At 36.0% G+C, this 27,954-nt stretch overlaps 7 protein-coding genes across 16 annotated transcripts in view; all 7 read left to right on the top strand.

Annotated features, from left to right (window-relative positions):
- LOC141606452 (F-box/kelch-repeat protein At3g23880-like) overlaps window positions 1–1,361 on the top strand; it is a 157,796-nt gene extending 156,435 nt beyond the window's left edge. For 5 of the 10 annotated variants that reach the window (XM_074425587.1, XM_074425584.1, XM_074425585.1 and 2 more), the window contains one exon: window positions 23–1,361. In XM_074425587.1, the coding sequence (XP_074281688.1) occupies window positions 25–1,224 (1,200 nt within the window). In that variant the 5' untranslated portion in view covers window positions 23–24 and the 3' untranslated portion in view covers window positions 1,225–1,361. Of the gene's footprint in view, window positions 1–19 lie in introns of all 10 variants that reach the window. The other 5 variants (XM_074425580.1, XM_074425586.1, XM_074425579.1 and 2 more) reach the window with 2 other exon arrangements.
- Window positions 1,362–5,137: 3,776 nt separating this feature from the next.
- Window positions 5,138–6,066, top strand: LOC141609392 (ubiquitin-ribosomal protein eL40 fusion protein-like). The gene is made up of 4 exons (XM_074428456.1): window positions 5,138–5,261; window positions 5,409–5,495; window positions 5,586–5,709; window positions 5,796–6,066. Exons 1-4 carry the CDS (start codon window positions 5,159–5,161, stop codon window positions 5,908–5,910), a joined length of 429 nt encoding a protein of 142 aa, XP_074284557.1. The 5' UTR covers window positions 5,138–5,158; the 3' UTR covers window positions 5,911–6,066.
- Window positions 6,067–8,930: 2,864 nt separating this feature from the next.
- Window positions 8,931–10,104, top strand: LOC141608626 (putative F-box protein At3g10240). Its single transcript, XM_074427968.1, has 2 exons — window positions 8,931–9,466; window positions 9,549–10,104. The coding sequence occupies exons 1-2, from the start codon at window positions 8,931–8,933 to the stop codon at window positions 10,102–10,104; spliced, it is 1,092 nt and encodes a 363-aa protein (XP_074284069.1).
- Window positions 10,105–11,157: 1,053 nt separating this feature from the next.
- On the top strand, window positions 11,158–12,252 carry LOC141608625 (F-box/kelch-repeat protein At3g23880-like). Its single transcript, XM_074427967.1, has one exon. The coding sequence runs from the start codon at window positions 11,158–11,160 to the stop codon at window positions 12,250–12,252; it is 1,095 nt and encodes a 364-aa protein (XP_074284068.1).
- Window positions 12,253–18,191: 5,939 nt separating this feature from the next.
- LOC141608623 (F-box/kelch-repeat protein At3g23880-like) lies at window positions 18,192–18,893 on the top strand. Its single transcript, XM_074427966.1, has one exon. It carries the CDS (start codon window positions 18,192–18,194, stop codon window positions 18,891–18,893), a length of 702 nt encoding a protein of 233 aa, XP_074284067.1.
- Window positions 18,894–21,969: 3,076 nt separating this feature from the next.
- LOC141608622 (F-box protein CPR1-like) lies at window positions 21,970–23,193 on the top strand. Its single transcript, XM_074427964.1, has one exon. It carries the CDS (start codon window positions 21,970–21,972, stop codon window positions 23,191–23,193), a length of 1,224 nt encoding a protein of 407 aa, XP_074284065.1.
- Window positions 23,194–25,524: 2,331 nt separating this feature from the next.
- Window positions 25,525–26,706, top strand: LOC141608621 (putative F-box protein At2g02030). The gene has a single exon (XM_074427963.1). It carries the CDS (start codon window positions 25,525–25,527, stop codon window positions 26,704–26,706), a length of 1,182 nt encoding a protein of 393 aa, XP_074284064.1.
- Window positions 26,707–27,954: the final 1,248 nt, after the last annotated feature.

The following is a 27,954-nucleotide window of genomic DNA, read 5'->3' as shown; positions in this document are numbered from 1 at the left end:
AAAAGAAGTCTGTTTATAGCAGAGATGGAAAGTCAAAGCAAGGATGATGAAGATCCAATACAGCAAACTGAGCTGCCAATTGATTTAATATCTGAGATGATATTAACAAGATTACCCATCAAATCTGTTTTCCGATTCAAGTCTGTTTCCAAACTCTGGTATTCTACTCTCTCTTCTTCTCGTTTTGCTTTCACCCACCACAAGTTTTCCAACCCTTCTTCAACCACACAATCCTTGCTCATTCGAAAAAGCAACAAATTCCAGATCATGTCTCACGAAAATGGCCAAATTGACTTGGTCAAGGTGGAGGTTGACTTTGATTTAGGTGATGAGAATATGGTCTTGGTGGGGACTTGTAATGGGTTGGTTGGTTTAGGATCAACTTCTGGTAGTTTGTTCATTGTATGGAATCCAATAACGGGCGAATTTTGCAAATATTTGGACCCGGAAATTTCCGACTTCACTACCGGAGGGTGTATGGTCACTTGGGGATTTGGGTATGTTTCTGCAGTTGATGATTACAAGTTTGTTAGGCTATGCAAAAAAGTCTTTATGGAATCGATAAGGGTTCACGTCTACTCGACAAGGTTTGATAAAATGAAAAGAATCGACAATGATACTTCTGATAATTTCTTTGGTTTGAAAATAGCTGAACGCTTACATAGACCAGGGGTACTGGTTAATGAGACTGTGTATTGGATGGGCGGCGTGCCACCCATGCTCGATGGGTTGCCAAGGAAAATTCTTTCCTTCGATTTAGCATCTGAGATTTTTGACATATTTCCTCACCTTGAGGTGAGCACACCGTCTTCAACATGTGATACAGATAAAGATGAATGTTTTGATGAGTTATTATGTGTCGCAAATGGGTGTTTATCTAAGTACGGTAGACGTGTTACAAGTGGTGAGGATGTCATAACTGTATTGAAAAGTCCTGGAGAAAAGGAAGAAATTGTTCTTTCTAAGAATTTGGCTGATTGGATGTACGACAACTTAATTGGATCCGCCGGAGGTGACAAGATCTTCACACAATATTATGGTGATTCTGCACTACGTTTAGGGGTTTTTGACTTAACTTCGCAACCTTTGAAGCATACGTTGTTGATGATCCTTGATAGAGGGCCAAAAATTGAGATTGTTAGTTATTGTGCAAGTCTTATTTCACTCAATGCTTATGCAATAGAGACACCCGAGACACACAAGGATGAGGTTTCGAATATCTAACTTCTACTTATTTTCCTTTAGCTACACCACGGAAATTTTTTTATAGTGTCATAGTACTCTACTCTGACTAACCGTGTTCTTTATATTTTTTATTCTTTGGTGAGAAATATTTTAATAAAATATAAATAATTTGTTGAGTCGGAGGTACTATTTAACCGCACTTTTGACTAAACTATACAATGCATTTATGTACTGAACATTTTAATGGCGCCAAATCTCGGCGCCACCCTCCCACATGTAATAAGTGGGGACCTCCATAATAATGGGTGTACCCATTAATATTAAGTGGGGACCTCAATAATAAAAGGTGCATAAGAGAAGGTGGCGCCGAGATTGAGCGTCACCCGGTGACGCCGTATCATTAAATAAATGTTGTACTGTAGCTTTTCTAGCATTTGGAACTTGTCTCTATTTATTGTGATGGACCATTGAACTTCTACACATGACTATACACTGTTTATCAGTTTATCACACACACCACAACTATAAAAGCATCACATTTTGCAGTATACACAACTGCTCTGTGTTAAGGTTATAGAAAATGGGAGACGAAGAGGCAAATCATGCTACGACGAAACAAAGCCACCTTCCTGAAGATCTTATTATCGAAGAAATATTTACAAGATTACCCGTTAAATCTATTCTTCGCTTTAAGTCAGTTTCGAAACAATGGTACTCTACTCTTTCATCTTCTAATTTCGCCAATGCCCACCTTATCAAATCTCCATTTTATCATCCTTCTGCTCCTGTGAACACCTTGTTTCTCAAAAGTCGTAAAAGTTACTACCTTTTCTCTTATGATGATTATGATAATGATCATATTTCGGCTAGTTGTAAAGATAATTTGGTTAAGCTAGACGTCGACTTTGGCTTTGAAACTAAAGATAATTTTCGCTTTAATGGGTGTTGCAATGGGTTGATTTGTTTCACAAATATGAATCATTTTATGGAACCCGGCTACTCGTAAATTTCACAAATATGAATCAAATGGGTATTTGAAGCGTTTTGAAGGGCAATTCTACCCTTGTATCGATGGTGGATTTGGGTCTGCATCATCTGTTAATGACTATGGTGGAGGAGAATTGATTTTTTTTTTTTTGATGACGAGGGGGTTGAATCCCCCGGGCCCATGCATTCGCGCACCACCACATGGACCATGTAAGCCACCCCCTTCGGGGGCTGCAGTGGCCAAGTGATCATCGCCTCAGCTGGTAGTCGAACCCGGGACCTCTCAACTCCTGCATTTCTATAAGCTTCAAGGTTTAACCCGGCTAACACTGAACTAACACCACTTGGTTAGGAAAATTGATTTTGATATTGAACTTTTTTCTCTTCATAGAGGACCAGTGCTTATTAATGAAACGTTATATTGGGTCGGTTATAGTATCCAAGCTCGTCATGTAATTGTTAGCTTCGATTTGGGTATCGAAAAATTTGATAAGTCAATGGACATATTGAAACCTCATCAGTAATGAAATTTGTTCGTCTTCCTAAGTGTTTAGGCTTAGATATGTTTTCCGAAATGATAGGAAACACAAAGACCGGCAAATTTTTTGTGATGGGACTGTTTAGTGAGTTTGGTGATGAGGTACAAGATGGTCCGCCGAGTTTCGTTGGTTGATCCAGGTATAGAACTTATGCAGTACAAAATGCTTCTGAGATCTGCAGGATGGTTTAATATTACAAGATATGTTCCAAGCCTGGTTTCGCCTTTTCCTATTCCTACCTACTCGTAGTTGGCAGTGGGTCAATTATAAGTATATGATCGACATACTCGGTATGTGATAATTAGGGTGGGCGGATTAAACACTAGGAGAAAACCTCTGCAGAATAAAAAAAAATTATATCATGACATAACTTAATTCACATATTATTAGACTAACTCGCTTTCCAAGGATATATATTGAGCATGCCGCTGATGCGATTTGAATCATGTCATGAATATGATTTCTCACGACTTTTCCAATTAAGTTAAAAATAAACATATGCACTTGTTCTTATATATTCTCTTTGTTTCGGTCATTTGCTTACCTTTTATTTTGAAAGATCAATGAGAAGAGAGAGGGCCATTTGAAGGTATTGTTATTATTAAGTGACAATTAAATAAGGGTTATGCTCATTCATGAACATGATTTACTCAATCATGGAAATAAATTACCATTATACCCTTGTCATTTTTACACCCATTTTCCATTTTTGTATAATCATCTGAATCAATTTTCGTCAAACCACTAGGCTCCCCACTGTCGCCTCCCTTCCCCACACCAACCACCTGAACCGGACCACCCCTCTCACCGGACTAGCCACACAGCACCGGACACGCACTATATTGACAAACTGTAATAACAACTGTCGAACTGTCGTGATAAGTTCCGTTATTGGGTCTGGGCCGCACCCGCATGAAGGAGAGAGAGTCTAACTTATAAGTCCAAGGAGGTTCCACCCCAAAACCAATTGGAGATGGGTGGAGGAACTCCTTGGTTTGATAGACAACTCTCTCCTCTTTTTCCAATGTGGGATACTCACATGTGCCTTTATAATGGGTGAACTGTATCTTGACACTCCCCCTCACATGTGAGGTCCTTATTCAGGCAGATTGGATTTTTTTTAAGTCTTTTGTCCAACTGCAATTTAATGGCCCAGTTTTTTCTTTTTCTATTTTTCATGCCCAGGTCTTTGTTTTAGTTTTTTCAACCATGGGCTCTGATACCATGATAAGTTCCGTTATCGGGCCTGAGCCGCACCCGCATGAAGGAGAGAGAGTCTAACTTATAAGTCCAAGGAGGTTCCATCCCAAAACCAATTGGCGATGGGTGGAGGAACTTCTTGGTTTGCTAGACAACTCTCTCATCTTTTTCCAATGTGGGATACTCACATGTGCTTTTATCATGGGTGAACTGTATCTTGACATGTCGAAAGTAAAGCAGTCATCATGAAACTCAGAACACCAAGTGCTAATACTGCAAATTTATGTTGTGCGATAACAATGATTAAACAAAAATGCAGTTCCATAACAATAGCCTTAACTAAAAGAAGAAAATTGATTGAATCGTGGTCCCTAAGTGTGACCAAATGAACATGTTCATAAAAAAGAGCCCAGATTTATGAGATTGAAGAATTTCCATTAAGAATGACAAATTTTAATGAAATTTCTGAAGATTTTGAACATGTTTTTGATGTGGGGATCGATACATAGATTGCGTCATAAGATATACAAGCTTTGTATAACTACAAAGATATTTCAATGAGTCATTGTCTGCTGACGATGTTCCTCCCACCATCAATTTTCAATCGACAATTATTTCTATAAACCCTAATTTCAATAGTCTAAATTAGATTAATCTCCCTAATTTGATATAACATCGTTAATAAAGTAAATAAACTAGAATTATTAATTGATCGACATGAGAATTTGCGTTCATAATTGATTAATCCGACGGATTTGATTTCTCTTGTGAGGAAGAGAATTAGAGAGGTTTTTGTTTTTTGTTTTTTGGGGAAGGGTAGGATATGGAAAATAAATGACAAAAAATCCATAAAAGAGTAATGTGTGTCCATGAAAGAGCAACTATGTTAGGTTACGTTAGTCAAATTATCCTTAAAAAAAATTCCTAATATAAAAAAATAAATAAATAAATAAGACTCTCATAAATAAAATAAATAAATAAATAAATAAATGACCGAATAGAGGGAGTATATTATGGGTATAAATATGGAGTAAAATCCTACCTAGTTAAACATTAACACGTGTAATTAGTCGAAATTTGACCTTGGCCACCACGGCTTTAATATGTAGCAATATCTTGGGGAAAGGTTTTACCCGATTTTGTGAATCTTTGGTATCCAATTTTCCTTGTTTAATATAAATACAATCACTAAAGTTTAACTATTTACCTTGCGGTCACAGCGAAAGCACAAAAACAATCGAGTAAAAATGAAAATATTTGTAAAAACTGTAGCCGGTAGAACCATCACTTTAGATGTTGAATCGACTGATACAATTGAAGATGTCGTAAATAAGATCCAAGAAAACGAAGGTAATTTCGATTTCTTATTGAAAGATGAAATCTGAAAATTGTTTTCCGAGCATAGACTCAGTTTTGTTTTTTGGATTATTTCAATTCACTTCATTTCAGTTTAGTACCTGAGCTTGTCACGCACTAATGATTTAAATTCACAAATAGGTATTCCCTCGTATCAAAATTGTTTGATTTTGGATGGAAAGCGGCTGCAAAATAGTCATACCCTAGCTAATTGTGGCATCAAGAATGGTATCTTTATTTATAGAATTAGTCTTGTATAAGACGGTTTTTACACACTGGAATGAATATATGTTTGACATAGGAGTAATAAATATGCAGAATCAAAACTTCATCTTGAATGGCTAAGATCAGGAGGGTCTCAATATGAATGGTGGTGGACGGCCCGGCGTAATGGCCGGGCATTGGCTCTTAAATTCCATCTAGACAAGAAGATTTGCTGCAAGTATGTCATTTACTTAATAATTCTACAAAAGATTTAAATGATATAAAATCATGAAATTGACTTAATAATTGGTATAATGTGGTTAGATGTTATGCTCGTGTTCCTGCAAAAGCCACCAATTGTCGAAAGAAGAAATGTGGACATAGCAATCAGTTACGGGAGAAGAAGGGTTATCGTAATTGGAGGCGTATACTAAGCTAGCTTGTATATACTATCATTCGCTGGTGTTCTATCATCGTCTGTTGTTATAATTATCGTCTTATAAGAAGTTTTCTATAGTTTGTCAAGCTATATTGTTATGGATATGATGTCTAGGATCATCTAAGAGCATCCTTGCTCCTGTATTTATTTTAGAAAGGTTATTATTGTTGTCGGTTTAACTCAAATTAATTTATTGAATAGAATCAGAGAATCTAAGAGTAAATATATACGAAGTACTATACCTTTGTCATTACCTTGGGCTCAAATTCTATTGTAAGACCGTCGTATGTGCGATGAGATAACTTGTTGATAAACAGTGACCCGCAAAGTGCATCAATATGAATCAGATTGGTATTTAGAGCGTTTTGGACTGCCATTCAACTTCCCTTGTATCTTTAATGTACTCCTATTTGTTTATGTATCGTCCGTTGCTGACTATAAATATGTAAGAATTTTGAGCATGCTTTGGGGAGATAAAAAAGGTATTATTACAGTACATGTCTTCTCTTTTAGGGAAAAACGGTGGAGGAAAATCGATTTTGATATCGACATTTATACTCCCTCCGTCCCGATCAATTGTTATCTATTTCCATTTTTGGGTGTGTCACTCATTTGTTATCTATTTCCTCTTTTGGTAAGCTTTACACAAGCGGGCAAGTGGGTGTGTGATGTGGGGTAAGTGTAGATGCGAGAGAACACCTTAGTTTATTATTATTTTTCTCTACTTTTTCTCATTTCCTTGGTCTTTCTGCCAAAATGAATAGATAACAAATGACCGAGACGGAGGGAGTATATGTTATTCTTTATGGAGTTGGACGAGGAGTTCTCGTAAATGAAAAACTGTATTGGGCTAACTCCAAATCCGTCTAAAAACCCATGGTCCCAACCGTCCTATTTCATATCTTGGGTAAATTTGGGACATTTTTGTCTAGGGACTTTTATCTTAAAGAGGTACCTATCAAGAATTAATTGAGGAATCTTTGCAAGGGTACACATGGTCCTCGGTTTTGAACAATGTGCTGAATGTCGCTTTCTCCTATTTTGATCCAACAAAGCTCAAAGGACTTTTGGAAGCTATGTAAGAGTCTCATAAGTCATACGGTTCTTAAGGCAGCCAAGTCAGTCCACATTGCATAAATAAGGAGTTGAGCAAGCAAACAAAGGAGGGTTGGACTATTAGTTTACTTTATCATTCAATTGCTTTATGTCCTTTTCATTTTCAGTTTGTGTACTGTAAGGCTTGTAGGGTCTTGTGGTGCCATTTTCAGTTTACTTTATCGGAGGGATTTTTATTCTTTTATGAAAGATATTTTATTACTTTGTAAAACATAACGAATTTATAGAATCGGAGGGATTATTTAACAGTTTTTTTTTTTTTCCAAACTTTTGTCCAATCACACTACTTTTGTATTATGTTTTACTCCCCTCTTATTTGTCATTTTTCCTTTTCTATATTTTCGCATTTCGAGGTGTGCAATCACCCATGGACGATTTTAAAGGATGATTCAGATCTACCGATCTCAGACCATTTTGGGATTAAGCCTTTGATATTGTTGTTGTATACAATGTACTTAACGGATTACTGCAATATAAATTGAATGTTGTAGCTTTTCTAGGATTTGGAACTTGTGTGTGCCTATTTATTGTGATGGACCATTGAACTTCTTCAAATGACTGAAGACTGTTTATCAGATTATGGCACACAGACCACAACTATAAAACCATCACATTTGCAGTATATACAAAATTACAAATGATATTCGTTATTAAGGTTTGAGAAAATGGGTGATAAACAGTCAAATAATGTTACACCAAACAAAGCTATCTCCCCGAAGATCTTATTATTCAGGAAATACTTACAAGATTATCCGTTAAATCGATATCTAGATTTAAGTCAGTTTCAAAACAATGGTACTTTACTCTTTCTTCTTCCAAATTCGCCAAAGACCATCTTATCAAATCTCCTTTTTATCACCCTTCTGCTCCGGTTAACACCTTATTTATTAAAAACGGTTGTTGTGTTGAAGGTAGTGATGGTGATGTAATTGTTAGCTTCGATTTGGGGACCGAGACATTTGCCATATTTACTTATCCAAACTCGGAACTACTACCCTTAATGTTAGGTGCCCTAGGAAATTGTTTGTGTAAATTCACTTGGGACAATTTGATGGACATACTGAAACCTCCTACGATAATGGAATCTATTAGTCTTCCAAAGGATTTACAGTTAGATATACCATCAGTAATGATCGGGTACACTAGAACGGGCAAATTTTTTGTGACGGGGCTGTTCAGAGTTCAGTGAGTCTGATGACGGGTCACCAGATAGCTTTCTGATGCCCAGGAGTAGTATACTGGCGTTGATTGATTTACGTACAGAATCTACACAACAGTACACAATGCTTCTAAAGTTTGAAGCAGGATCGTTTAATATTGCAAGATATTTTCCAAGCTTAGTTTCGCCTTCTCTTATTCCTACCTAGTTGATCGTTTAATATAGCAAGATATGTCATAGTAGTTAGGTTCCTTATTGTTGGAACATGTTTAGTTGATAATTTATCGAGTTATGGTTCATCCTTTGATTTTACGAAACTATTAGCGTGGAAAAACCATACTCTGTATATCATTGTCGTGAAAGGGTCAGTGTATTATTGTAGGAAAATATCCATCTCTGAATTTTTAGATTTCAATTGCCTAAAAGTCAAAAACTCATAAAAAGGATGCCAAATCCGATTACAGATAGTATTTCTCTCGCTCCGCCACCAATGACGTAGCCACAAGTGAAAGTTATGGTATGCACGATATAATGTGCTTATTGTATTATAGTACCTGATAGATGACCTTAACCATCACCTTAAGGTTTTGTTTGACATGGTTCATTTATCATATTTATTCCCTATTAGTATCAGATTATCATGTTCTCAACATAATAATATAATGAAAAGTTCAAAATAATGCAACAATAAATCAACAAAAAACAGTGAAAGAAAGTCAATTACAGTACAGAGGTAAAAATAGAGATGGGACGGGGAAGGAGACGTGGACGTGGACGTGGACGTCAAAGCAAGGATAAGAAAGATCTAATTGAGCAAACTGAGCAAAAAGAGCTGCCATTAGATGTAATAAGGATGATATTAACAAAATTGCCTATCAAATCCGTTGTTCGATTTAAGTCTGTTTCCAAACTCTGGTATTCTATTCTCTCTTCTCCTCGTTTCATTTTCGCCCACTTAGAATTTCCTCGGCCTTCAACCACACAATCCTTGTTCATTCGATCAAATAACAAATTTCAGATTTTATCCTATGAAAATGGTGATCAAAGTACCAAAATGGATAACAAATGTGTAATTGACTGGGTCAACGAAAAGGTTGACTTCGATGTAGGGAACGAGAAAATGGCTTTGGTGGGCACTTGTAATGGTTTGGTTTGTTTAGGATCAAAATCGGGTTGTTTGTTCATTATATGGAATCCAATAACTCGCGAATTTTACAAGTACAAGGACCCTGAGATCGCTAAGTTTACTCGCGAGGACTGTAGGGTCACTTGGGGATTCGGGTATGTTTCTGTTGTTGATGATTACAAGATTGTCCGAATATGCAAAAAAGTGAGTAGTAAATCTTTCCGGGTACATGTCTAGTCGAGAAGGTGTGTTGTTTAATGAAACTCTGTATTGGATGGGTGGCGTGCCACCCATGATTTATGAGTTTCGAAGGAAAATTTTTTCCTTCGACTTAGCTTCAGAGATGTTCGACATGTTTCCTCACCTTGAGGTGGGAACACCTTCACCATATACAAGTAATGTAAATAACGATGAATGCTTTGATGCGTTGTTATGTGTCGTAAATGGTTGCTTATCTAAGTATGGTAGATCCGTCAAAACTGGTGAAGGAATTCTAACTCTATTGAAAGATCCCGGAGAGACTGAAGAAATCATTCTTCCTAGGAATTTAGTTGGCTCGATGCTTTACGACAATTTAATCGGATTCACCGGAGCTAACAAGGTATTTATACAATATTGTGGTAGTTATAATGCACCATGTTTAGGGGCTATCGATATGACTTCACGGCCTTTAAGGCATACACAATTGATGATCCTTGAAGCAGAGACGAAAAGTGAGGTCGTTAGTTATTGTCCAAGTCTTGTATCACCTAATGTTTTGACGATCCCCATTGACGGGGATTCGAACCTCTAAACTTTACGTCTTCTTTTCCATTTCGTGTGGTGGAAGACGCACTTATCCTATTTATTTAAGCATTTTTTGAATTTTTTTTTCCAGCAAATCTATTATTTGTACATGTATTTTGAGAATATTTACAAAAATGAATATATATTGACATGTGAGGTTAATGTCTAACTGTTGAAAGATCTACATAGGATAAAAGTCAAGTTTTTTTTGGCTTCTGATTGACTGTTGAGTTTCTATATGTGGGGTTCTCCATGTTTCCTATTCTATTTCACAAATTCTTTTTTCAGACGGACACTTTTAGTCTTATTTGTCAGACGGATAAAATGTTGTCATTTTTTAAGAAAATGTAACTAATTAATTTACAAAATGTTATGACTAGAGGTGTCATTTTTTACCCTGAAAATTATGTGAACAATAATGGTAACATGTTATCAAAAAATAACAACATTTTATTGTAAAATGATACCCTATCTCCTCAACTTAATACCTATCTCATATTACTATTTAAATTACTTATGTTAAAAATAAGTTAAAATGTCTCAATTTACATAAAATGTTGCAATTTACATACAAGCAACGGGTCTAATAACATATCAAATAGCTTTAATATAATTCTAATAAAATACGGTTGTTTATTATATAATATTCAAATCTAATATTTATCAAATATTCGAATCTTTAAATATGGACTATTTATATTGTCACGCTATTGAATAATTAATCGCGATCAATTATATGTTCATGTATCTAATGATAGCGCATGCTATTACGAAAACTAGTTTATATCATTGATTAGTTAGGGTATGATAACTAAGTACACTCGGTACAAACTATAATCAAGAATTTTTCATCTCTGTCCTTTCGACTCTGAAAAAGTCGTGGCATATTCTCCGATTAGTACTAAATTATTACGAGTATTTTTTTAATAAAATAACACACGACGAAAACTTCAAAGTAATGCATGAATAAGTCAAGAGTGGTACTTAACAATTAACCAACAAAAAAATTGATAGATAATTAAACTTCATCAGACGACTTTTTCACAAACTACAAATTAAAATGGGAGACAAAGAGACAAATAATAATAAGAAGGAGCAGGTGATGATTGAGCAACAAAGCTCTTTCTTCGATGATCTGATTATTGAAGAAATACTTACAAGATTGCCCATTAAATCGATTCTTCGATTTAAGTCAGTTTCAAAACAATGGTACTCTACTCTGTCTTCTTCCAATTTCGCCAATGCTCACCTTATCAAATCTCCGTTTTCTCACCCTTCTGCTCCTGTAGAGACATTGTTTATCAAATGTGGTAACAATTTCTACCTTTCCTCATGTGACGATGATCAAATTTCTGGTAATTTTCAAGATAATTTAGTTAAACTAGACGTTGACTTTGCCAACGAGGAAAATTTTTGTTTACTCACTGGGTGCTGCAATGGGTTGATTTGCTTAACCCTTGGTCGTGACAAGTACTTCATTATATGGAACCCGGCTACCCGCAAAGCGCACAAATATGAGTCAGATGGTTTTTCAAATTGTGTTAACTTTTCAGATTGGCCTACTTTAGATGTTGTTCTTGGATTTGGGTATGCATCTTCTGTTGATGACTATAAATATGTCCGAATTGTGACTAGGTGTCGTAGAAAAGAAAAATGTAATATTATTCATATTTTCTCTCTTAGGGAAAAAAAGTGGAGAAAAATTGATTTTGATCACGATGATGATCATCTCATTCCTATAGGAGAAGCAGTGCTAGTTAAAGAAAAACTATATATGATTGCTGTTGCCGGAATTTATTGTGAGCGTGTCGTCATTGTTAGCTTTGATTTGGGACTAGAGAAGTTTGAATTAACTAAGTTCAACATACGACGGGACGATTTTTTAGGAGTCATGGGAGGATGTTTGAGCATAAATCGTTATGAAGGTAAAAATGATAGGTTCATGCACATACAGGAATCTCCTACAACAATGAAATCTATTTGTCTTCCAAAGGGATTGCGCTTGGACAAATTCTCTGAAATGATCGGATTTACAAGGACCGGTAAGTTTTTTATGACGGCTACAATTATTGATGACTTCAAGAATTGGAAGACTAGAAAGATACTGGGTTGGTTGACACATGTACAAAACCTATGGAATACTCGATGCTTATGATGATTGCCGATGAAGGGGTTAACATTGCACGATATGTTCCAAGCCTTGTGTCGCCTTTTCCAATTGAGGAGCTGTCCGAGGCATAAAGATAGAAGAAAGTACATACATTATGTTATTTGATTAACCCATTGTTCGCTTGCTCTTTGCTTTGTATGTTTTAATTTTTAAGGAATTGTGATTTATGGACCGGTTAACATGGTCGTTCTATCTTATTATGTTCGATCAGATGAATAGTATTTCCATATGTTATATACACACCCGTGTAGTCGTGTGATCCTGGACAATTCAGCGTGATTAGACACAGGTACGATACCTATGCAATACACTTTATTGTATTACACACTCTCAAAAGACACTTTTATATTGGTGCCAGGACTATAGGAGCATAATTTTAAAAAAAATTAAGGAACAAACTGAAGAAAATATGAAAGTTTAACTAAAAGTTTCGAATTTTTTAATCCTAAAGATGGGATTGGAAGCTATCCGGGGAAGTGGCAAATAAGCCCCATACGTTTGCCACTACGTGCAAATTAGCCCCATAACTTTCAACATGTGCATATTAACCCCATACCTTTAAGTGTTGGTGCAAATTACCCCCATTTAATTTATTTGGCTAATATTTGATATATTATTCTGTTTTTTTATCCATTTGGTTTTCTCATTTTATTAAAAATTGTTATTTGGACTAATCTACCCTTTCCACCCTTTACCAATTACCATTAATCCTGACGAAGCCCAGAGCGTGAAAGAGCCGTGGGTGATGAAGCTTGGGGGTGACGAAGATAAAGAATCAAGGAATTGTAGATTGCGAAGCATCTTTGCGCAGCGTGCATTCCTCTAGTCTAAACGCTTATCTTAGAACTCTCACATTTCCTGATGTAACTTCTGTGACCCAGAAGATGTATGCTGGATGCTAGCCTCTACTTGCTTGTAGCCTATATGGCATCCATTCATGCATTCTCGACAAAGTAAGCTTCGTCATCCCCAGGCTTCATCACCCACGGCTCTTTCACGCTCTGGGCTTCGTCAGGATTAATGGTAATTGGTAAAGGGTGGAAAGGGTAGATTAGTCCAAATACCAATTTTTAATAAAATGGGAAAACCAAATGGATAAAAAAACAGAATAATATATCAAATATTAGCCAAATAAATTAAATGAGGGTAATTTGCACAACCACTTAAAGGTATGGGGTTAATATGCACATGTTAAAAGTTATGGGGCTGATTTGCACGTAGTGGCAAACGTATGAGGCTTATTTGCCACTTCCCCGATCTATCTTAAGAAATGTTCAATTAAATGTAGAATATCTTCGGGTTTAGGCAAAGAGGCTATGCGATTATGCGAATGCATATCATTTTGTTCGTCACCATTGTCAAAAAAGAATTTAAATGAAGAAGACGGGTGGGCACCTCGATTGCACCCCTCGCTTCACAACTGCTTGCCTTGCAACTCGTGAAATTTATGTGAGTGAAAATAATGGCACAAATTCTCATTTGTGACTGACATATCTGTTGCAAACTTGTGACACGTCAAGTACTATTCTTGTGGGTAGATAAGACAAAAGCAGAATACCTACATAATAACAATCTGTTTTGTTTTATCTACTCACATGAGTAGTACTTGACCCGTCACAAGTTTGTGACGGATATTGCCGGTCACAAGGAAGACTTGCTGAAATAATGGCACACATTATCTAATGAGCTTGACACTCAACAATTAACAAACACAAAAAAAAAAAAAAAAAAAAAAAGTGAAGAAATTTCAACTGAATTACAGAGGAAAAAACAGAGATGGAAAGTCAATGCAAGGATGAAGAAGATGTGGTACAACATAGAGTCTTGCCATTCGATCTCGTAACTCAAAACATATTAACTAGATTGCTTATCAAATCCATTGTTCGATTCAGGTCCGTCTCCAAACTCTGGTATTCTAATATATATCTCTTCTTCTCATTTCGCTTTCGCACATATCAAATTTCACCACCCTTCAACCACAGAAACCTTACCCATTCAAAATGGCAACAAATTCCAAATTATGTCTTACGAAAATGGCGAAATTGACTTGGTCAACCAAAAGGTTGACTTTGACGTAGGCCATGAGGAAATGGTTTTGGTGGGGACTTGTAATGGGTTGGTTTGTTTAGGATCGAATTCTGGTCGTTTGTGCATTATATGGAATCCAATAACCCGCGAATTTCGCAAATACTTGGAAACTGAAATCTCTTAACTCTTTTGGACCAAAATGTTTGGTCTATTGGGGATTTGGGTATGTTTCTACCATTGATGACTACAAGATTGTTCGGATATGTATGGATTTGTCTAGACATTATTTAACAGGTCACGTCTACTCGATAGGGTTAGATACTTGGACAGTAATCAACAGCGATGCTTTTGATGATACTCGATATGTATGGGTGCTTATCTTCGTATGGTACATGTCTTAGAGATGATGATCGTAATATTTTTACTATTTTGAAAAGCCGAGAGGTGACTGAACAAATCATTGTTCCTATGAATGTGACTGAGTCGATGCATTATGGAGGAAATTTAATCGGGTTCACTACATACTCGAAGGGACAAGATCTTTACACAATATTCGGATTGTTTAGGGGTTATAGATCTAAGTCTACATCCTTTGAATATCAAAGCATTGATGAAGCTTAAAAGAAAGGGGATAACTGAAATTGTTAGTTATTGTGCAAGTCTTATTTCACCTAAATATTCGTGTTATAAGTATGTTCAAGGATGAAGATTCGAACATGTTTAACACCGTCTTACAGAAACTGCGACGTGTGATTCCGACGTCTAAACTCTTATCTTTTACTTTTCATTTGTCTTCTTGTACCGTGATTTTGTTTTTATAAATTCTACTCCAACATTATTGTGAATATTTATACGAGTTATGCGTTTTTATAGTCTTACTTTCGCATTTTTTTACATGCCCTTGCAATTTGTATTTGTTTGCAGTCGATCGTCTCTTAGAATAATTTTTGGTTTAAATAAGCGTAATATGTCGTGGGTTAGGAATATTCTGCTCTATTTTTAAACAGATGCGGAATAAGTTAAGAAAACGAATTATTTTTCTTAATATATACGTATATATATGGTGGTAACCCTAAAAAACATTAAAATTTTTAGTTTTTATGAATAAACTCTAGCACAATTTCAATCACCCCGCCCTCGTCTCTTTACTTCGTTAATTGCTCCCCTTTACAATTTACAGTTGAAGATCGTAGAATATGGGAGACAAACATCCAACTAATGCTAAGAAGGAACGAATTATTGACCAACAACCCTACCTCTCTGATGATTTTATTATCGAAGAAATTCTTACAAGATTACCCGTTAAATCCGTTCTTAGATTTAAGTCAGTTTCCAAACAATGGTATTCTGCTCTTTCTTCTTCCGTTTTCGCCAATGCCCACCTTATGAGATCCCCCTTTTCTCACCCTTCTGCTCCAGTTAACAGCTTGTTTATCAAAAATCTTAAAAATTATTACCTAGTTTCTTTTGATGATGATGATCAGATTTCGGGTAATTTTGAAGATAATATGTTTAAACTAGACGTAGACTTTGGTATCGAGAACGAAGAATCTCTTCAATTTATAGGATGCTCCAATGGGTTGATTTGTTTAACTATATTTTCTCACCCGTCCCTTGTTTCTATATCTGATGATAGTTACTTAATTTTATGGAACCCGGCTACCCGAAAATTGCACAAATATGAGTCTGGTTGTTATTTAAAGCATATGGATGATGATGGTCGTAGCGCGTTTGTAGCTCGTGGATTTGGGTATGCATCCTCTGTCGATGATTATAAATATGTTCGAATTTTGAGATTTTTGGGTAGAAATAAACGAAATACTATTATTGTTCATATCTTCTCTGTTAGAGAAAACAAGTGGAGAAAAATTGATTTTGATTTTGATTTTGATTGTTATTTTGATCCTCAAGGAAGAGCAATGCTTATTGATGAAAAATTGTACTGGGAATCTTTGAGGATGAGCGGAGATAGAATTGTAATTGGTAGTTTCGATTTGGAGGTTGAGCGGTTTGAAATACATGAGTTCAACTTGGGAGACCCGGACTTCTTCTTCGATTCCTTCAATTCCTTATTAGGAGTCATGGGAGACTGTTTGAGCAAGTTGGTTAATAGTATGACAAATAGAAGTGACACGTTAATGCGCATATTGGAATCGCCTACAAGAAGTAAGTCTATTTGTCTGCCAAAGGGGTTGCTTTTAGACAAATGCTCTCAAATGATCGGGTTTACAAAGACTGGTAAGATTTTTGTGACGGGAGGATTCAGGAGTGATGTGGCAAGGGATGACCGAAGTCATTACCAGAGTGCATTGCAGTTACTTGACATAGGTAGAAAACCCATGCAACACTCGATACTCATGAAGTTCAATGGGTTGGTTAATATCGCAAAATATGTTCCAAGCTTTGCTTCGCCTTGCCCTATTGAGTTGTCCAAGACATAGGGAGGGTATGTTCTACCGAAAACCAAGTCGTCGTAGAAAAACCATACAGCGATACTTCATCAGCAGTTGCACTACACAAAATCTCATTGAAGACGGTGATATCCGTCACAAGCTTGTGACGGATACCATTTCCTCTCACAAAATACCATGAGAGGTAAGTGGAAAAGCACATGGGATGCCCCACCTTGTCCCCTCTCCCTTTTTGTGAAAGGTCTTCAGTTTGTGACGGGATTAGCCCGTCATAAGCAAGACGCTTTGGTTGCACTAAATCTCTCGTGTAAGGCAGCTTATTAGCTTAACCATATACGGATTACGGAGTATAATTAACTCTCAGCTTACTCATCAGATTGCCATGTACAAGAATTTATGTTTGTCTATGAGATCGTTATGCACTTTGCTTCGTCCGATGAAATTCTCCGAGTCCTGTCTATATATATGTGCAAGTCTTATTTCACTTAAGGCTCTTGTTACAAGAATAGCGGAGTACGAGGATTTGAACATTTAACTTTCGTTCTTTTTTTTTTTTTTAAATCGCATAACTTTTCGAGACGAACACAATGGTAAAAAAAAAAAAAAAAATATGGAAAGTGGCCCATTCGTGTGAAAAACACGAATTGGCCTGGGCCTGTTCATGTGATTTACACGAATCAACCTAGGCCAATTCATGTGATTTACACGAATCAGCCTAGGCTAGGGCTGTTAATGAGACGAGACAGCTCGCGAGCAACTCGAGCTCGGCTCGGGCTCGGCTCGAGAGCTTAACGAGTCAAGCCGAGCTAACGTTGGCTCGGCTTGAAAATCTCGTTAGCGGTTCGAATTTGTGTAATTAGATGAGATATAACTCATATTTTATAAAAATATTTTGTCATAATTATAAATTTGTATCACACATATAAAAAATATCTCATTGATTTTCCAATATTTGTATATAAAACTTTCAAGCCTTGTTATTGAAAATATCGAGAGAGAAAAAACGAAAATTCAACAATTATATATAGGCTCGAGTTAGCTCGAGCTCGCGTTAAAGCTCGCAAGCTTGATAACGAGCACAATTTTTCAAGCTCGAGCAAGCTCGAAATCGACTCGAGCTCGAGTTTTACTTTATGAGCACAAGCCGAGCAAGGCCAAGCTCGGGCTCGACTCGACTTGTTAACACCCCTAGCCTAGGCCAATTCTTAAATATGTTTTCTTTTATAAAACTTCATTATTATATTACATTATTTGAAACAAAATATAAAATGCAAGCCCGTGCAATTTGCACGGGTTTAAAACTAGTAATAATATGGAAATATTGGGTTGTTACACAGATCGACGTAGCATATATGCGTAAGACAGACTAAAGTTCACAATTCACAATTTCACATGAACAAACCCTAATTCTACCTCGATCGTTAACTCCTCCTCTCTCTATTTCATTGCCGATCTTTTACAATTTACAGTTGATGATCGGAGAAAATGGGAGACAAATACCCAATTACTGCCAAGAAGAAACAAGCGGTTCTTCAACAAAGCTACCACTTTGATGATTTAATAATTGAAGAAATACTTATAAGATTGCCCATCAAATCCGTTCTTCGATTTAAGTCAGTTTCAAAACAATGGTATTCTACTCTTTCTTCTTCCGATTTTGCCAATGCCCATCTTAAGAGATCCCCCTTTTCTCACCCTTCTGCTCCTGTTACCACCTTGTTTATCATGGGTCATATGAGTTGTTACGTTTTTTCGTATGACGATGATCAAATTTCTAGTAATTTTGAAGATAATTTGGTCAAACTAGACGTCGAGTTTAGCGTCGAGAAAGATCATGTTGAACTTACAGGGTGCTGCAATGGGTTGATTTGTTTAACCCATGTTTCTGATAAAACCTTCATTTTATGGAACCCGGCTACACGTAAACTTCACAAATATGCGTCACATAGATATTTAAAGCTTCTTTTTGATAAAGCTATTAAAGTTTATACGGCTCATGGATTTGGATATTTATCCTCTGTTGATGACTACAAATATGTCATAATTTTGACTGTATATCAAGGAAATGCAATAAGTGATATTGTTTGCATCTTCTCTCTGAGGGAAAATAGGTGGAGAAAAATTGATTTTGGTAATCATCATCTCCTTCTTTCTGGACAAGCCGTGTGTGATGATCCGCACACTTGAACCCTTAGATTTATTTATACTTATGTAATTTCATTTCCCTTGTACATTTGTAGTAAGTATTTTCTTAGTAGTTTTAGAATAGGTTTCCATAAATAGGTATATCGCTATTCTGAACTAAACTTGTAAATTCAATGTTTCCTGCTACCAGGACCAAACTATCAAATTTGCCTCTATGAGAGGTGCTAGTCAATGAAAAACCGCTTCTCATCCAAAAGCTTGTTGTTGCTTGTTGCTTGCTTTCAATAATCGTATTGCTTACTTTTATTGCTTTCGTGTGTCGGACTTGATAATCGTGACTAGGATTCCCGACACACACCGACCCGAGACCCGAGTATCGTGCTAGTGGGCGATCCCTCACTAGTACGAAGATCCTTGTCGCTTGCATCTTGCCTTGAGACGGGCAAGGGTGCGCGCCACGGTCCGGCAAAAGTAGCGGACCGTGACACCGTGCTTGTTAGTGAAAAGTTATATTGGTATGCTTATAGTCGGCAAGCTTGTAATTTATTTGTTAGCTTTGATTTAGAGATTGAGAGGTTTGACGTAATTAAGATCGAATTGGGTAAGTTAGACTTGATAGGAGTGATGAGAGGCTGTTTGAGCAAGTATAAGTTTAACAACACACCTGTAGGTGACGAGTTAATGCATATATTGGAACCTCCTGCAATAGTGAAATCTATTGGTTTACCAAATGGGTTGAGATTGGACTTGTCCTCTCAAATGATCGGGTTTACAAAGACTGACAAGTTTTTTGTCAAGGGGGCATTTAGAGACAAGGATCGGGATTTCAATAGTAGAACGTTGGGGATAGTTGACACCCGTACGAGACCTATGCAATACACAATGCTTTTAAGTTTTAATGAGTTGTTTCAAATTGCAAGACATGTTCCAAGCCTAGTTTCGCCCTTTCCTATTCAAGAGCCTTTAGGGAGATGGATACAATAATCGTTTCCTTGTTCCTTGGATATGTGGTAAACATCTATTCTTAGGCCATGTTCTTTTAAAATTAATTCAAATTCTTATACGTTCAGTTTAAATTAGTTCAATTCAAATTAGGTCAGGTCCATATTATTAAGTTTAGTTTAATTCAGACAATCTTGGAAGATTTATATATCATATGTCATCTAGCTCTTCACTACCACTTATATAATTTCATTAACTCATATTTTTTTTTGTGAAATTGTCCAAATACTCGTTAACGTGTGTCATATTGTCATTATACAACGATTACATCCTGGCCTAGTCAATCAAGAAAATAGAATTAACATTAATTAGAATCAACAAATAAAATAAAATACTCTGGAAAAATCATGGCATACATGAAAACTATGAGCTTATTTTCCTATTGGTACTAAATTATTACGAGTATATATTCTCTACAAAATAATACACGATGAATACTTCATATTTAACTATGTTGCGGGTTAGAATCAAACCTCGAACCCCACGGTTGGAATATAATGTGAACCGATTGATAATATAACTTGGAAAAGGTCAGATCCGAATTTGTCCATATTTTATACGAGTACTATTTTTCGTCGTAAAGGTTGATTGGTTGAGGGAACGTCAATTGCAGTGTACAGAAAAAGCAAAGTAGCGATGGAAGGTCAAAACAAGGATGAAGATGAAGATCCCGTACAACTGAGCCGAGTTGAATCTACAACCACAGAATCCTTACTCATTCGAAATGGCAACAAATTCAAGATCCCGTACAATTTACTTGGTCAACATAAAGGTTGACTTGTAAGTTGTAATGGCTGGTTTGTTTAGGATCGAATTCTGGTCGTTTGTGCATTGTATGGAATCCAATAACCCGCGAATTTCACAAATGCTTGGAAACTGAAATCTCTAACTCTTTTGGACCAAAATGTTTGGTCTATTGGGGATTTGGGTATGTTTCTACCATTGATGACTACAAAATTGTTCGGATATGTATGGATTTGTCTACACATTGTTTAACAGGTCATGTCTACTCGATAAGGTTAGATACTTGGACAGTAATCAACGACGATGCTTTTGATGATACCTCTGAATTGAGCTATCCAGTGTTCTTTCGTATATCAGGACTATTCATCAATGAGACACATTTCGACACCTCAAGGTCAAAAGCAGACCATTGTCATATGTTACGTCTGATAACATGTTATTTGTCGTAAATGGGTGCTTATCTTCGTATGGTACATGTCTTAGAGATGATGATCGTAATATTTTTACTATTTTGAAAAGCCGAGAGGTGACTGAACAAATCATTGTTCCTATGAATGTGACTGAGTCGATGCATTATGGAGGAAATTTAATCGGGTTCACTCGAAGGGACAAGATCTTTACACAATATTCGGATTGTTTAGGAGTTATAGATCTAAGTCTACATCCTTTGAATATCAAAGCATTGATGAAGCTTAAAAGAAAGGGGATAACTGAAATTGTTAGTTATTGTGCAAGTCTTATTTCACCTTAATTTCCGTGTTATAAGTATGTTCAAGGATGAGGATTCGAACATGTTTACCACCGTCTTACAGAAATTGTGACGCGTGATTCCGACGTCTAAACTCTTATCTTTTACTTTTCTTTCGTCTTATTGTACCTTGATTTTGTTTTTGTAAATTCTACTCCAACATTATTGTGAATATTTATACGAGTTATGCGTTTTTATAGTCTTACTTTCGCATTTTTTTACATGCCTTTGCAATTTGTATTTGTTTGCAGTGATCGGTCTCTTAGAATAATTTTTGGTTTAAATAAGCGTAATATGTCGTGGGTTAGGAATATTCTGCTCTATTTTTTTTATAAGTATTTTTTAATCAATTACTCCCTAAAAAAAAGAAGTTCCTAACCATAGGAATTCCTAATTGGTTAAGAAACATAATTAAATTATAGTTTTGTTAAACAGATGCGGAATAAGTAAAGAAAACGAATTATTTTTCTTAATATATATATGTATATATGGTGGTAACCCTAAATAACATTAAAAATTTTAGTTTTTATGAATAAACTCTAGCACAATATCAATCACCCCGCCCTCGTCTCTTTACTTCGTTAATTGCTCCCCTTTAGAATTTACAGTTGAAGATCGTAGAATATGGGAGACAAACATCCAACTAATGCTACGAAGGAACGAATTACTGACCAACAACCCTACCTCTCTGATGATTTTATTATCGAAGAAATTCTTACAAGATTGCCCGTTAAATCCGTTCTTAGATTTAAATCAGTTTCCAAACAATGGTATTCTGCTCTTTCTTCTTCCGAATTTGCCAATGCCCACCATATCAAATCACTCTTTTTTCACCGTTCTGCTCCTATTAACACCTTGTTTATCAAATATCTTAAGAGTTATTACCTAGTTTCTTTTGATGATGATGATCAAATTTCGGGTAATTTTGAAGATAATATGTTTAAACTAGACGTAGACTTTGGCATCGAGAACGAAGAATATCTTCAATTTATAGGATGCTCCAATGGGTTGATTTGTTTAACTATATTTTCTCACCCGACCTTTTTTTCTAAATCTGATGATAGTTACTTAATTTTATGGAACCCGGCTACTCGTAAGTTGCACAAATATGAGTCTGATTGTTATTTAAAGCATATGGATGATGATGGTCGTAGAGCGTTTGTAGCTCGTGGATTTGGGTATGCATCCTCAGTCGATGATTATAAATATGTTCGAATTTTGAGTGGAAATAAACGAAATACTATTATTGTTCATATCTTCTCTGTTAGAGAAAATAAGTGGAGAAAATTTGATTTTGATTGTGATTTTGATCCTCAAGGAAGAGCAATGCTTATTGATGAAAAATTGTACTGGGAATCTTTGAGGTTGAGAGCAGATAGAATTGTAATTGGTAGTTTCGATTTGGAGGTTGAGCGGTTTGAAATACATGAGTTCAACTTGGAAGACCCGGACTTCTTCTTCGATACCTTCAATTCCTTATTAGGAGTTATGGGAGACTGTTTGAGCAAGTTGGTTAATAGTAAGACAAATAGAAGTGACACGTTAATGCACATATTGGAATCGCCTACAAGAACTAAGTCTATTTGTCTGCCAAAGGGGTTGCTCTTAGACAATTGCTCTCAAATGATCGGGTTTACAAAGACTGGTAAGATTTTTGTGACGGGAGGATTTGGTAGTGATGTGGTAAGAGATGACCGAAGTAATTACCAGAGAGCATTGCAGTTACTTGACATAGGTAGAAAACCCATGCAACACTCGATACTCATGAAGTTCAATGGGTTGGTTAATATCGCAAAATATGTTCCAAGCTTTGCTTCGCCTTGCCCTATTGAGTTGTCCAAGACATAGGGAGACATTGTTTGTTGGCTTCTTGTCCTGTCTCTTTTGAAGGCAGGGTATGTTCTACCGAAAACCAAGTCGTCTCTTGAAACCGTACAGCGATACTTATTCATCATCAGTTGCAATAAATCTCAGCTTAATCATTAGATTGCCATGTACAAGAATTTATGATTGTCTATGAGATCGTTATGCACTTTGCTTTGTCCGATGAAATGCTCCGATCGTCCTTCTATCTATATCTAAATATTTTAACTGAAGGGGTCCCCACTCACCCCATATGAGAAGGTGACGTCCAAATTGAGTGTCACCCTCTCACAACCATTTTTGAAAATTTGTTATTAATATTTGCCCTTAGGGTTGAAAAACAACGTATTTTAACATTACTTGGATAATTATAATCAAAATTTTGCTTAGTTTCTTATTAAACCCTAAATAGACGCCTTAGAAGCACTAAGGAGCTCTTACCAGTTAGCTAACTCTTGTTCGTTCTCAACTACACCACCTAGTGCAAGTAAAAAATGAAGATAATCCCCCCTAGAATAAAAATTCTCTTAGTTTTCTCTCCAAAAAGCATCTATCTAAATTAGGAAATAAGTATCATAAAATTATCTTTTCAATAAATATGTTTTAATAATTATAACTCTAATCTTTTTATAAAATTCATAATTATTATTTTTTCATTAAAATTAAATAAAATTAGTATTAAATTATAAATTAAAAGTTGTTAAATTTTTCAATAATGAAACAATTATTATTTTACAGAATCACTTGACATCCGCTTTTTACTAAAATAAAATAACAAATCTCAAACTTTTTCCGCTTAAGTTTACTGCCTACGTCGCTAACTACTACTTACAGTACTTAGTATATTTCTCTAATTAACTAATCCCCTAATTTATTTTAATGAGTTTACTGCCTACGTCGCTAACTACTACTTACGGTACTTAAGGGGGCGTTTGGTTGGGGGTTTATAAGAAAGGAAAAGGGAAACAAAATTATTGATTTCCTTTGTTGGTGTTTGTTTGACACAAACAAAGAGAATGAAACTCCCTTCCTTACCCCTCAATCCATCTAATTCCTTACCCCCCCACCCCCCAAGGTATGAGATTTCATTACCCTTGTTACCCTTCAACCACCTTATTTACCTATCACCACACCAGTTACCATCAAGACGCCATCACCACCACCACCACCACTACAGCCACCCCCACATAAACCACCACCGCCACAACCACCATGACGCACCACCACCACAACCACCATGATGCTGCCACCACCACTATCACCACCACCAAAGCCACCCCACTAGCACCACCACCACCACGACGCCATCGCCACCACCACCACCACAGCCACAAATCCACCACCACAGCCACCCCACATAAACCACCACCGCCACAACCACCATGACACCACCACCACCATCACCACCACCACAGCCAACTACTACCACCGCTGCCACCACCATCACCACCACCACAACCACCCCACCTAAACCATCACCCGCACACCAAAACAAACCACAACCCACCAAACTTGATTTTTTTTGATGTAACCAAACAACTAGTTAAGTTTTAGGTAATCCCTTACCTTTCCCCCTCTTACCCTTTCTAATTTCCTTTCTCTTTCCCTTTCTCTAACCAAACGCCCCCTTAGTATATTTCTCTAATTAACTACTCCACTAATTCATTTTTAATGATATTCTGATTTTGTACACAATAAAAGTAGCCATAAATATATGTTGTCTAATTGAAAATAGAAAAATACCAATAGTTTAATTGTTAATTTTTCTTACATTTCCATCTAGAAAAATTGTGCTATAGCACGGGAGCTACACTAGTTAACGATTAAACAACCTTAACACAGACTTGATTTTTCGGTATTAGATTATCGGTTATAATGTTGATGAGAGTTTACAAACAATGGTATTCTACTCTTTCTAAACGATTTAGGAAACATAATAACAATTTCTAAACGATTTAGGAAAAAAGAACTCTCCTAATAACTTGATTTAGGAAATCTGAGTACAGTTTCCTAAACTATTCAGAAACATAATACGGAGTAACAATTTCTGAAACAAATACGATTAGTAATTAACTTTAGAATTTAAAATATATAAATAAACAGCCAATTAATGCACATACAACCTCAATTACTACCTCCCTTCTTGTTCACTTCTCTACTTCCCTATTTCCCTTTACAATTTACAGTTGAAGATCATAGAATATTAAGAAACAAGTTCGATTCCATGACGGAGATTGTTTAACAAACTCACAAAAAAATAGAAGGGGGAGACTGTTTCCTGCGGCTGCTTTCACGTTTGCACCAGAGTTCGATTCCATGACGGAGATTAAGAAGAATCATGTTATTGAGCAACAACGCTACCTCTCTGATGATCTTATTCTCTACGAAATTCTTATAAGATTACCCGTTAAATCAATTCTTCGATTTAAGTCCGTTTCAAAACTATGGTACTCTACTCTTTCTTCTTCCAAATTTGCTAATTATTACCTTACGAAATTCCGCATCTCTTCCCCTTCTGCTCCGGTAAACACCTTATTTATCGAGAGTTGTAGGAATTATTACCTATTTTCTTACGATGATGCTAAAAATTCCGGTAAGTTAAAAGATAAATGCGTTAAACTAGACATCGACTTTGGTGTGGAAGGTTATTTTAATTTTACGGGATGCTGCAATGGGTTGATTTGTTTAACCCACGATTCTGATAAATTCTTCGTTTTATGGAATCCAGCTACCCGCAAACTACACAAATATGAATCAGATGCGTTTTTGAACCCTTTTAATATACTAAACCCAAACCCTCCTATAGCTACTGGATTTGGGTACGTATCATCTGAGGACGACTATAAATATGTTCGAATTTTGACACTGAGTTTGGAAACTGTACCCGTTAGTAGTAATATTGTTCATATCTATTCAATTAGGAAAAATAAGTGGAGAAAAATTGATTTCGACGATAATGCTGTTTTTCCTTATGGACAACCAGTCCTTTTTAATGAAAAATTATATTGGGCTGGTTATAGGAAACAAGGTGCCACCAAATTCAATCATCATATTTTTTGCTTTGATTTAAGGCTAGAGAAGATTAACGTAATTAGGTTAAATTTGGACGACTTCGTCTACTTAGGAGTCATGGGAGGGTGTTTGATCAAGCTCAATTACGAAAAAAATAAAGGTCACAAATTAAAGATGCAAATAATGGATAAATCTCCAATGATAGAGACCTCTTTTCGTTTTCCAAAGGGAATGGTATTAGATATATCCTCTCAAATGGTTGCTTATACGAAGACTGGCAGTTTTTTTGTGACGGGGTCATCTATTGAGGTGGTTAAATCAGGGAATGCTCACCGTACAGCGCTGTGGTTAGTTGACGCAGGTATGAAACCTATGAAATGCACTACGCTTTTGAAGTTCACTGATTCGATTATTATTTCAAGTTATGTTCCCAGCCTACTTTCGCCTTTTCCCATTGAGGAGTTGTCGGAAGCACAGAGACGGTAGATTGTGGAATAATCAGCCCACTGTTCCTATGCTCCTTGGCCTCTATCAAGGCCGTTTAATTAACTTAATTTATCGTTATTATTATTTACTTGGACTAAGTCTCTTACAAAACCGTTTAATTAATTATTACATTGTATCTCAGAACTTCGCTTTGTTTGTTGGGTATTCCCGCCCTTTAATCTCGCCTTTTTTTTTTTTTTTTTCTAATTTCAATATGAATTACCAAGATAACAGTAAAATTTTGGAGAAACGGTCTTTCAGTAAGTTAAGACAAAATTTAGATAATTGAAAGAAGAAAATTTAATCTAAAAAGCTAATATTAGAATCTTCAATATGGACTATGGAGGAGTGCACAGAGCCACAGACATGGAAGAAATAAACTAACAAATTATTTAAATCGAATTTGGATCGGGTCCTTTCGAGTTTCGAATAACTATAATCTATACTTGTATCAAATACAATCAATTAGACCATTCTACATTTGTACCGTCTTACATTAGTATCGAATGACCAATATAACCATAAGCTATCGGTCATCGCTTACAAAAAAAATGATATAAGGACTAAGGTATTTTTTATCGGGACGTGTTCTTAAAACTTGTGTTTATTTAGGCTTTTTTTTTCTTTATCAATGGATAAAAGTGATTTTGTCATTTTTTGGTCTCAAAGTTCTTCACGAAGGAGATGAAATCATCACACTTTGTTTCTCGTCACTTAACCCCCAACCCACCCTCGTGATGTAATTGAACAATTCTCTTTCTTTATATACAAGTATTTCTTGTTAGAATATTTTCCACTAAATTCAATGTGTTAAAATATGATATAAATTATACTCCCTATGTTCCGGTAAATTGTTTTTCTTTGGTTTTGGCACAAAGACCAAGAAAAGGGGCGGGGACCAATTACTAAATTACAAGTGGAACAAATTGAGTGTGAATGATCAAATTGCTCATCAAATCAAATCCATTCTTAAAATAGAAAAAACAACAATTGACTGAGACAACGTAAAATGGAAAAGGACAACAAATGATCGGAACAGAGGGAGTAATATTCTCATTTTTCTTGTTATTACTGAGTTTCGGTACAATAAGGTGACACCCAACGGCCATCCAACACTAGGGTTGAGCAAAAGTATACGATACGGTTTTATTGTACGTATCTGATACGCTACACGAATTTAATTATACGAATTTTCGGATATCTGATACGGTTCTTTAAAAACCGTATCGGATATGGATCGGCAAAATA

This window comes from Silene latifolia, chromosome 10 (genome assembly GCF_048544455.1).
Source record: "Silene latifolia isolate original U9 population chromosome 10, ASM4854445v1, whole genome shotgun sequence".
NCBI classification, from domain to species: Eukaryota; Viridiplantae; Streptophyta; class Magnoliopsida; order Caryophyllales; family Caryophyllaceae; genus Silene; species Silene latifolia.
The sequence above is the reverse complement of the archived record's forward strand: the minus strand, read 5'-3'. Positions and strand labels throughout refer to the sequence as shown.

Coding starts and splice junctions, on each gene's coding strand:
- LOC141608622 (XM_074427964.1), top strand. CDS start 21,970: ATGGGAGACAAACATCCAACTAATGCTACGAAGGAACGAATTACTGAC.
- LOC141608621 (XM_074427963.1), top strand. CDS start 25,525: ATGACGGAGATTAAGAAGAATCATGTTATTGAGCAACAACGCTACCTC.
- LOC141609392 (XM_074428456.1), top strand. CDS start 5,159: ATGAAAATATTTGTAAAAACTGTAGCCGGTAGAACCATCACTTTAGAT. Junction 5,496..5,585: donor TAATTGTGGCATCAAGAATG/GTATCTTTATTT, acceptor ATAAATATGCAG/AATCAAAACTTCATCTTGAA. Junction 5,710..5,795: donor GACAAGAAGATTTGCTGCAA/GTATGTCATTTA, acceptor TAATGTGGTTAG/ATGTTATGCTCGTGTTCCTG.
- LOC141608623 (XM_074427966.1), top strand. CDS start 18,192: ATGGGAGACAAATACCCAATTACTGCCAAGAAGAAACAAGCGGTTCTT.
- LOC141608625 (XM_074427967.1), top strand. CDS start 11,158: ATGGGAGACAAAGAGACAAATAATAATAAGAAGGAGCAGGTGATGATT.
- LOC141608626 (XM_074427968.1), top strand. CDS start 8,931: ATGGGACGGGGAAGGAGACGTGGACGTGGACGTGGACGTCAAAGCAAG. Junction 9,467..9,548: donor AGGGTCACTTGGGGATTCGG/GTATGTTTCTGT, acceptor GTACATGTCTAG/TCGAGAAGGTGTGTTGTTTA.